We start from the raw sequence: 11,430 nt of genomic DNA on the forward strand, positions 1-11,430 counted from the left end.
GTGAATGATTAGGATTTTATGAAAGTGTACCATCTTAGACCATAACTTTTCTGTTTAGGTTTTCTAATATTTAAAGCTGAAATAAAGTAGGGACCACTAAACATGAAGATAACTGAGACTGGAAGTAAGCTGATGTCTTAAGAAATATTTTGATAGTAAACCTGGTCTACTGACATTATACTTTAGCACTCTGATTAAAATATGATACAAATTATTTTATAAGTTGAAACCCTTTGCCATAAAAAATATTTTGTTTATTCCGCTTTCTATTGTAAGAAACAATGTGATACACCATGTGGCTAAATGTATCTAGAGACCTTACCATCATAACGATATGTGCTTGTTAAAAATCCAGTGTCAAAACCATGAACATTACCAATATGGAGTTGCCCACCTTCTGGAAAAGATTTTAGAGTGTGGCTGCATGAATTTACTCATTTAGGCACAAAATGGAGTGACCAGACACTGATGTTCACACACAAGGCCAAACATGTTCAGTGGGGTTGAGGTTGGAGCTCCTACATCCGTTCCTCTACACCAAGCTTGTCTTTACAGTAACCACTTTGGGCACAGGGGCACTATCATGCTAGGATTGGTTTTACCCCTTAGTTATAGGGAGGGGAAATTGTATTTCAACTGCATACAAAGGCATCCTATAAAACTGTGTGACATGCCAGTAAATTAATAAAATTTTATTTGAATAGTGCTTTTAAAAATGGTAATTATTGCAAAGCATCTTTACAAAATAAAAAGATAATAAAATATGAAAATTAGTACGGAATGTGTGAGAAAATATGTATGAATCAAAATGATCAGATTGGCCATGCCATCCTTTGGCCAAACAGACGGTATCCACTATATACATACCATCTAGTAATTTCACTACTTTTGCCAAATTTCTCAAAAAGTAATCAAATATGATATTCATATGTCAGTCACCTAACAAATGTGATCAATATCAATTTAAATCACTTTAAATGACAATGGTAATGATGCCGAACAAGAGAAAAAAGGCCATGAACTTAGCAACATGGACTTTGGTGTTCTTTGTTCACTGGTGAGGTTGCTATTGGAAACAAAAATGAGGTCATATCTTGGCTAAGCTTTTGTGTACTGACAGCATATTTGGTGTATTTGTTTGTCACATGCTGGGACTACTCAAGAATGTTCATGTTCTTTTGGCCATTGCTGCTTCAGCTATATTTGAGCTTGTTTCCAGGAAGTCTAAAAAACATCTTTATAATCACACAACTTGCATGTGTTTTTGTACCTTTATTCTGTTTTCCCTAACAGTCCCCATGGAAGTTTCCTGTGTTCTTGTGAGCTTTACTCTACACACATTCCAGTGCAGCAAGTGATGTAGAGCACAAAGCCCAGAGATGGCTGACTGCACAGTGTTAGCGCCCTCGAGACAGATGTTACAACACACACCCCATGTGAAGTAGAACAAGTCCATCTTACATTCATTTATTAAAAATAAACTACATTAGGGCTTTGGCCAATTCCATCAAATAGATTAACTTTAATTCTGCTGATTACTTCCTGTAGTTTCTTTTTAATCATGTTTTACTTTCCTTGTAATACAAATCCACCTTATTTGCTATTCTGCTTGCTTTTTGTAAAATTAATTAGGAAGCTTCTGAAAATACTTATAAATAAATGGATGTTTAGATATATTGCAAACCCAGAAGTGAATGTGTTCCACCTGTTTAAATATATAATATACAAGCGAAAACTTGTCCTGCTTCTACTCACTAGAAATAAAGTAGCCTTAGAAGATATACACAGGTAATTTTAATGGACTGAATAAGAGTAGACAAATAAGAAACACATTTTTTTTTTTACAGTAAAGCTTAAATAATATTTTATCATGATTTTTGAAACACTGTAATTAAGACCATTATTTACATATATTGTATGTCTACGGTGAAAAGTATGGACACACTAAATTCATGGTATTTTTTTTATCTACATTGTAAAACAATACTGATGGTATCCAAACCATGCAATAATCTTCTCTGAACAAGTTGATATTAAGATGTGTCCGGTACTCATGCTCTGTAAAGCCTTTATAACGGGATAGTCTTAATCAGAGCAAGTTTTATCATGATGCTTGATTGGTTTTGAAAACTGACTGTTGTTGTTGTTACTTTATTACCCATGCCATATTTATTATTTCATAGTTCTAAAAGAAAAAAATATATTTTTTAAAAATGCAGTATTGTCCTAGGAGGTAAAAAATACATTTTAAATTGTGTCCAAACTTTTGACTAGTACTGAACATACTACATTTATTTTTATTTAAAAATGCTATACAAATATTTAAACCAAAAAGAATGGAGAACACCGTATGTTTTTTTAACTCCTCCCACAGCTTGTGCTTTAGCAGCTTCCAAATACTGTGAATATAAACTAACACTTCGCAGAGGCCTGCGTTCGTAGTTCCTGCAATTGATTGACACCCTGTCCAGTGTTTACCCCACCACGTGCCCTATATGTACTGTAAGTCTCCTGGGAAAGGCGCCAGTCCCCCCTAACCCTGTACACAGAATAAATGGTATAGAAGATTATTAAAGAAAAAAATAAATATATGGATTTATGTTTTTAAAAACTCAAACAAATAAGTAAATTACACATAATATAGAAAGATTGAAAAGCTTACAAATACGCAGGGCTGATTGATTAAGAAAGATTTTTTAGTTGGTTTACTGGTATGAGGTTGGGAATTACAAGACATGACCTCATGTTGAACGCAGCATAAGCTAAAGCATTTAGCCCAGTTCCATACAACAAGAAGAGGCCGCGGGGGGAAGGAAATTACTGATGCGGTGACATTTCATATCACAATAACTATGGTGTTGATTTTACTGTTGAGAATGAAGGGTTCATTAAGTCTTGTAAATACTGGTATAGTATCAGCACCATTTTAAGCACATTGTTTTTTATATCCTTCATTTAAATATCCTTAATTTAAAAGCAACATTGTCTGCACTCTCCAAGTCTATTTAAACATAAAACAGAAAAAAAGCATAAAATTTCATTTGCATTATCTAAGAACTAAAAATGACACTGACCTAAGACATCATGTCTGATCACCCTGCCACACCTACCCACCTATTCACTGAAAATTAAGCACAGTCAATCAATCTAATGGGACACACTTAAAAAAAATGAGAATAAACACATGAGAGTATCACTGTATCCATTAATAAAATCTACATGAACTATTAAAAATTTTTAAATCCAGATATTATTTACAGTTAGTTTAGGTATTTACAAATCCCTGAGATTTAATCCCAACAAGCTCAGGGCACAGGGGACAGGGGACACACAGCATTGGGTGCCAATCCAAGCACACACACTCACACACCCACGCATACACTACAGGCATTTTTGGCTATGTTCACATTACACGCCACATTCCTGAATTCAGATTTGTTTGTCAGAAAATCAAATTTTCACATCATGAGAGTTCACATACATAATTACACATAACTTTTATCTAACCTGTGCCTTACCAATCAGCCTCCATCGCATGTCTTTGGACAGTGGGTAGAAAACAGAGGTACCTGAAGGAAACCCACCTTGTGAGCCATTTACCCTACAGGTGCAGGGGTAATAAGTCATTGTGTCGTCCTTACAGAAATAAATGACCTCTGTTTTTATTTCACTTTAATTTTGCAGAATTTGTTTATGCTTTAGGTCGCAAAACTCCTGCTGTTTGATTTTTTTTGCTTGATTTAAAAGGTTTAGATTACTTATTTTTATTTGTTATAATTGTGTTTTGTAAAACAATGCTGTCATAATTTTTTATGAATTCATTTTATCTCGAAACTTGTGTAGACATTTTATATCTACTGTATATGGTGCATGCTTAGATAAAAGGAGATATTAGACTTAATACAGAAAAAGGGTAAAATGTTATGCAAGATGTCACATGACCTTAAACCACGTAAGAAATGTTAAATGCCAGACAGAACAGTGAATGATGGTTAAAAAGTGAATAATCTATTTGTCTAATTTGTCTAATATAATTTTATAAAATTATATTTGGAATTTCCTTTTTAAAAACTTATGAGTTTTAAGATTTAAAAAATAAATCAGAAGCTGGTACAACTTCTTAATGCATAAACTGTCCCATTTCCTTACATTGTTGAAACTCAAATGTGTGAAGAATATTTATGGGTGGAAAATTGGGTGAGGTAAATAATTTACAAGTAATTTAACATATCCTTTTAAAAATAAAAACGATTTGCAAAAGTTGATTTGCTGTGACCAAAATAAGAGCTCTTCTATTTTTTTACATTCCCCAAAATGAAAAATATGTATTTACAGTAATATGATAAAATTAGATTTTTTTACGTTGTCAAATGATGCTATATATATCTAAAAAAAAATTCAGAACAAAAAAGATAAAATACACTTAAACCTTCTGTTTACTCGGCATACAACATGATTAATCTAGCCACAATGCCACATTAGTGTTCAATAACTACAACCAAGCAACAGCGATGAGCTCCGGAAAAATCATTCCACAAATGATACAGATAAAATCTTATTTTGAAACCATCTTTCTGTATGGTATTAGCTACTAATTTCATCTGACTAAACAGCATTTCAGCCCTCCATGCTAACACTGGAGGATGAATGCATCGCTTTGAAAAGGCAGATGTACAATGCAATAAATTATATCATGAAAAAGTATTTTTTTCTAATTTAACTAAAAAAGTGAAACATTTATATATTCTAATTCCTCATGTATAAAGTAAAATATTTTAAGCATTTTCTTTAATTAATTTTTGATAATAATGGTTTAGCTCATGAAAATAAAAAATCCAGCATCTCAAAATATTTAAAATGTTATTTCGAATTTGGCTAAATTACTATTAATAGAGTATAAACACCATATCCGTCTATATAATGTAGAATTATAGTTTTTAAAATATAGTCATCTAGAATATATAGTTATACTTATTATATATATATATTTTTAGTTGAATTACAAAAAAATACATTTCTATAATATTCCACATTATTGAGACGCTCTGAATGTGAATGATAAAACAGTAACATTTAACACCTGCTGATTAGGGAACATCAAAAATGTCTTCTCTATTGATAAAACTCGATAAAAATTCTCTTAATGACACTTATAACAAAATAATTAACTAACAGAGTTTTTCTTTAAGCATACATTATTCCCTTTTTTTTAGTGTAGCACAATAATATTTAGGAGTTCTGCAATTTTTTTTGTCAGTTAGCAAATTACTCAACATCCATCAACAGAAAATCAATTAATCAACTTATATAGTATGTCACATAGTTTACAGTATTCATTTAATAAGACACAAAACATTTTTGAATATGTAACATCTTAACTTGACTGACCTTTGTCTCTAGGGATAATATCTAATGATTATTCCAAGTTATAATAATAATTTAAAATTCTAAACAAAAAATTTTATAAGGAATTTTTATTTAAAAAGAAAAGCATGTCCACTTGAATTTTTCTGCCTTTAAATGAATCTTTCTGTCTGCCCTTTTATCTGCACTGCACTAAATCACAAAGACATTAATCATCATTAATTTCAACAAGGCAGCTTTAAACAGGTAACACTTAACTGGCCTCATTAAACTAAATAACTGCTGCTTTACTACATCGTACGATATATCAAGTCATCTTTTAAGTTAAATAATAAGACTATAACATACACTGTTTAGTATATTTCATTGATTAAACAGGAGGTGCTTCTAATTTCAATGATGGTACATCTCAAAGACGTGCTGCTCTGCTGAACTACATAAAAATGTATAGTTTGGAAATAATTAATTGTTTCAGGTGGCACAGTGGCGTAGTGGTTAGCACTGTGGCCTGGCACCTCCAGGGTCAAGGGTTTGATTTCCGTCTCAGATCTGTTCGCATGGAGTTTGCATGTTATCGCCATGCTTGGTGAGTTTCCTCCGGGTAATCTGGTTTCCCCCCCAGTCCAAAGACATACAGATTATGCAAACTGCAATTTCCAAATTGATAGATTGGCACCCTGCCCAGGATCTACTGTGCCTTGTGCCCAAACTTTTAAAGGCTCTGGGTCCCAGAGGAAAAATGACAGTGAAAAGTGCTACAAATAGAGACTTTGAAACAAAACATTTTGTACATACTTACAAAATACTTCGGCTTGTAATATAATATTAGGCACCAACTGTGGTGGATTGTAGGGGTGTCAGTTTCTGTGACAACTTGCCAACAAAATCAATTTCAAATAACCGCTGTGCATTGTGCATGTGCATTATTATTATTATTATTATTATTATTAAGTCTATTGTGAGTCAACAAAAATCCAATTTGTGGTCTAATAACTTATTTCAGCTGTTTGTATGGAAAACAAAACAACCATCAATAATAAAATGTAACGTTCCCATGCCAATTCTACTTTAAGAACTACTTTTATCAGTGGAATATGTGGGATATTGTGAAATATTGTGACTGCTACAACTGCAACAGCTAATTACTATAAATAAAATTGATAACAAAAGTACTTGGCAATCCAATATTCCTTAATTAGACTGCATTAATTATGTAAAAAAAAATTGTCTATACTATGTGAATACTTCCCATTACAATTTTTAACAAATACAAGACAATTTAGCTTGTACATAGGTAAACTACACCTTTCACTCTGATGTTCTGGTAAAGCCTACACTCATCCTCCTAGTATACACAATACCCATTTTTACCAGTCTTGTTTCAAGTCATCAAGTTTTCAACCCGCCTTCCGGTTACCTCAAAGTCAGCTGCAAAAAAAAAAGAGTCGATACACTGGGTTTACTAAGTTTCAGTCAGCCACTGAAACCTAAGATTCAACCTCACAGTCCTGTCCACATACTGAAAATTATTTGGCTCATGTACATACACAACAAGCAAAATTTATTAATCATTGGAGTGAATCAGTTAGCAAGACAGATAGCAGATATGTATTCCGCGTTTATTTTGGATATGTCTGGTTGGAGTTAAACAAATCTGGCTTTGCAGATACGATAGTGTGCAGAAGCAGGTGAGAAAATGCAAAGAACATCATAAGAACTTAAGGCACTCCTTATGGAAGTGACTAAAAGTTGGTAACCTGCTATTTAATTACACCAGTTAAAAGATCTGTAGTAGTGTCAACTGATACAAATAAATCAGCAATTTGTTTTTTTTGAACAAATACTTTGTTGCAGCCCTAGACATTAGCATAAACAATGCCTACTAAAATGTAGTAATTCCTGGGTTCTTCCACTTTAGTAGAACATTTTAAATCAAGTGAATCACAAAATACATTGTGTATCAGACACTTAACAGAGCAATGCATGTTCAATGCTCAGTTTCACAGAAGCGAAGTAAAGTTAAGATGGTCTTATCCAGTAAAGAGAGTGTTCAGTTTAATGCTTGCTCTAGCATTTTAAGAGAATCTTTGTGCTATGAACCTTTCAGGGAACTCAGTCCAGCAAAAAAGTACATGTGATTTTCTCGCCGGTCCCAGTGTTTAAAAGGGAAGCAGAGGCACAGAAAGCACCAAACTTTAATACAGTCCTTCATTCAATAATCTCACAAAGGAGATTTGAAGGAAGTGTCATAATGTGCAAAACCTACCATGCAATTTAGCAGCTCTCTATCCACAGATCAGGCAGAAGACTCATGGTGATACAGTTGTGTTAGGAACAGTGCAGGGATATAAACGCGCTGGTAGCCTTTCCTTTCTTCTCTTACCATGACTGGTTGAAGATGCTTGAAGAGAAGGTGTGGTGCAGTGGGTAGAGGTAGATTTGCTACACCTGGTATTCACAGGTAAATCCTCTTCAAGCAAAGACAAGGTACACCAGGATAAAACATCTGGAAAATAAAGAAAAGTGTTACTTTTGTGTGCCAACAAATAAGTAAAATGTGAAAACTATCAATCCATAGTGTCCGCTCTATAACCTGGTCCCCGGTTCATAAAGCAACATAATTGTACTAATGAAAGATGCCTGGACATGCTGCTATAAAAACATATTGTAATTAACAATGATGGGTTGTGTTTCTATTACCAAAAAGAAGAGGGTTATTTTTCTAAAACAGCATGCTACACAATGTATTACTCCTCTTTTACCACATATATTTTCACGGCAATTAAGTTAAAAAAATAAATAAAATTAACAAGTTACCATTTACAGTTACAGTTGAGAAGAAACTTATAGATATGAACAACTGTTCTCATTAGCATCTATTTTTTTCTGTCTCTTGAAGATAATAAGATTTACAGATGGAATACTCTACAGAGCAACCAGAAAGTAAAACAGAAAAGTTCACAATGTTAACAATTACATACTTCATGAATGCATATTAAGATTATTTGAACTGTCTTACAAGTCCATGTGAGAAAGCAGTTACTATAGAAATGTGGACGTTTTAGAACACGCATGTTCAGAAACAACTGTGATATAAATTATTGTCAGAGGTGCTGTTTTATTGAAAACAACTCAACACCTTGCTGCCCAAAATCAGGAATACAACAGAGCTGCAATTTACTTTCATTTAAGTAAAAGCTTAAGGTACGAACATGAACTCTGCATTAATCAAACCGTAGCACATTCATTCATCAAATTAATCTTCGATATGACTTATACTATATAGGGTCACAGGAAGCCTAGCGCCTATCCCAGGAGACTTCAGGCACAAAGCGGAGTACCTTCGCAAGGCACACACATGCACACCCCACAGTTAGCCTAATTTGCATGTCTTTGGACTGTGGGAGGAAACCCACCAAGCATCCAGAGAACATGCAAACTCCACACACACAGACCCGAGGCGGGAATTGAACCTTTGACAGACGAGGTGCTAACCACTATGCCACTGTGCCGCCTACCTTTGTTTTTTTATTTTATTTACAATTTTAATTCAAATTACATAATATAACTGTTAGACCATGCTGTCTCGCTCTCACCTCCAAACTACAGGTTGAAAAAAATATATATATTTTTTTAAGATCACCAGATCATCTTCACCTTAGGAAATCCACTGCAGGTCAGGGCCCAGTCAGGGCATTAGTAAAAGTCAAGCGTAACCCAGCTGGGTTCATCCCCAGTGCTTCTCTAGGTAGGAAAGGACTATTTATTTGTAGTGCATCATCTGTCAGATCTGAAACCAACAGCTGATGGAAAGCAGATGAAGGAAGGGGAGTCTTGAGAAGCAATAGTGGGCGGATAGCTACTGTTTAAAAGCGTGGGAAACGACATGGATGAACGGGTTTCGATTTTTTTTTCCCTTTTCACGCGAAAAAAAAAAATCCCTCCAGTGTAGTCGTTAATGTGTGCGGCGAAATTCAGCGAGAAACGAGTAGCACTCCTCGGCAACCCTGCAGCAGGATTCTAGTGTGTAATGTTAATCTGGTCTTGTCACTTTGCAGCTGTGGAAAGATATGATTTGTGCATCTAAACCAAGTGACTGCAGCAGGTAAAAAAAAAAAGAAAGAAACGCAAAGCCACTGAGACATCTCGTACATAACCGTCATTGTAACCGTTGTTGTTTAACGGTCTCGACAACACGAAGCGCATTCGGTTGAGAGCGGCTACTCCTCGGCTAGCTAACGCTAGCCGCCGTATCCCTGTTCTACACGACGCGAAGGGCGACAGCTAGCGAGCGCTGCTAGCCGCCGAGAGCTAGCGGGACATTTTGAAGCCGGCAAAACAACATTTCTCGCCTTACCCTCTCGTTTTCCCGGCGTTGCTCTTCCGAAAGGGGTGACTTTACACTTGTTTTTCGCCAATATTCGCGATGTCACGCGGCGAACGCACGCCCTGCCGTTTTATCTCCATCAGCGCTCACCGTGGTTTTTTTCCCTTCTGCCATCCGCCCAACTTCAGCACCGAGCCAGTGGGGATCGCACTGCGCATGCGCCGCGTGGCTCCAGCTGTCAGCGCGCACAGACCGAAAGCTGCAGGGCTATACGTCCAAAACCGCATACTACCCTACTAAACAGTACGGTAACTATAGTAACCCAAGGGGCGTGCTGTTTCGACTGTTTAGTGCGGTAGTATGCGGGTGTGTAAGCTCACAGTCACGACCAAGACCATGCAGAGAAAGTTATTTGATCATACCTGAAATACTGTGTGCACTCACATGACATAAAAAAAACGTGATGGGGTTATCTGCGCTTCCTTTCACACACACACACACACACACACACACACACGTGCGCGCGCGAAAATGTTAGAAAAACAGAAATAACATAAATAACATAAAATGTATTCTTATTATATATGTATAGTATTGAATTTATTTCATATATTTACATTTATTTGTATATATTTTAATTGTTTGTTTTAAAATATATGTTATATATTTTCACCATTTTAACCTTCATACATTTAAGAATAAAATATAAATCCAAATATGAGCTTTGAAAAATGTCTCATTGCACCCAACATCTAGACAATTCAGAATGCGATTTTTTTTAAATGAAATGAAATATGTTTTTATGCAAAACGCAGGCATCATCATTATCAACAACAACGACATAATCATTCTTAATATTGCGTTGTTCCAACCAAACAAGCGAATTAACTAAAATATGTACATTAAAGTAGCAATAAGTTAATAGAAAATAGCCAGAGAGATATGTCCTCATATCTTTTATATCTGCATTCATTTGTTTTAAGATGAAAAGCCCCATTAAACATACATTTTAATGCTTCATTGAGCTTATTTTATATGCACACACATGTATAAGCTGCACATGTTTAATTCCTGTATATGATCTAAAAACACGATTGTTTTTTTTTTGTTGGTTATGCACCTGCAATACAACGTGAATGTCCACTAGGAGGCGCTGATACATTAGTTGCTAAATTTTGCTGCACTCATTTCAAGACTTGAAGACATCAAACTCCTTTATAATACACATTCAACTTTAAATTGGATGGAAAAACATAATGAGGTGCTGAAAGTGTTACATGATTCAGCTTAAATTATCCATCGATTTATGAGGGAACAGGATTGGCCTTTTTAGTGTAGATCTTACTCTATGAAACACAATTCTTTCAAATTTTAAAATGTATTCGTGCATCTTTAGCAACTCCCTTAACAGTGTACATGAAGCAGGGATACAGTCACATACTAATCTACCCCTGGGGCAATTTAGGATAGCTAGTATATCTCTTGGGGCGGGCATGGTGGAGTAGTGGTTCCAGGTGGTTCCAGGATCCAAGCTCGATTCCCATCTCCGTGTGCATGAAATTTGCATGTTCTCCCTGTGCTTGGTGGGTTTCCTCCCACAGTTCAAAGACATGCAGATTAGGCTAATTGGCGTTGCCAAATTGCCCGCAGTGTGTGAGTATGTGTATGTGTGTGCCCTGCGATAGATTGGCACCCTGTCCAGGGTGTACCCTGCCTTGTGCCCTAAGCCTCTTGGGATA

At 35.3% G+C, this 11,430-nt stretch overlaps 1 protein-coding gene across 4 annotated transcripts in view; it reads right to left on the minus strand.

Annotated features, from left to right (window-relative positions):
* The window catches only part of rgs17 (regulator of G protein signaling 17), a 28,677-nt gene extending 18,503 nt beyond the window's left edge, over positions 1-10,174 (minus strand). Inside the window, exons 1-4 of one of the 4 annotated variants that reach the window (XM_053502836.1) lie at positions 9,722-10,174; positions 7,631-7,870; positions 6,736-6,792; positions 3,075-3,114 (exon numbers count right to left, since the gene is read on the minus strand). Coding sequence is in view for 2 of the 4 variants with exons in the window: in XM_053502835.1 (XP_053358810.1) it covers positions 7,748-7,750 (3 nt within the window). In the remaining 2 variants the exon portion in view is untranslated. The other 3 variants (XM_053502835.1, XM_053502834.1, XM_053502837.1) reach the window with 3 other exon arrangements.
* Positions 10,175-11,430: the final 1,256 nt, after the last annotated feature.

This window comes from Clarias gariepinus, chromosome 8 (assembly GCF_024256425.1).
Source record: "Clarias gariepinus isolate MV-2021 ecotype Netherlands chromosome 8, CGAR_prim_01v2, whole genome shotgun sequence".
NCBI classification, from domain to species: domain Eukaryota; kingdom Metazoa; phylum Chordata; class Actinopteri; order Siluriformes; family Clariidae; genus Clarias; species Clarias gariepinus.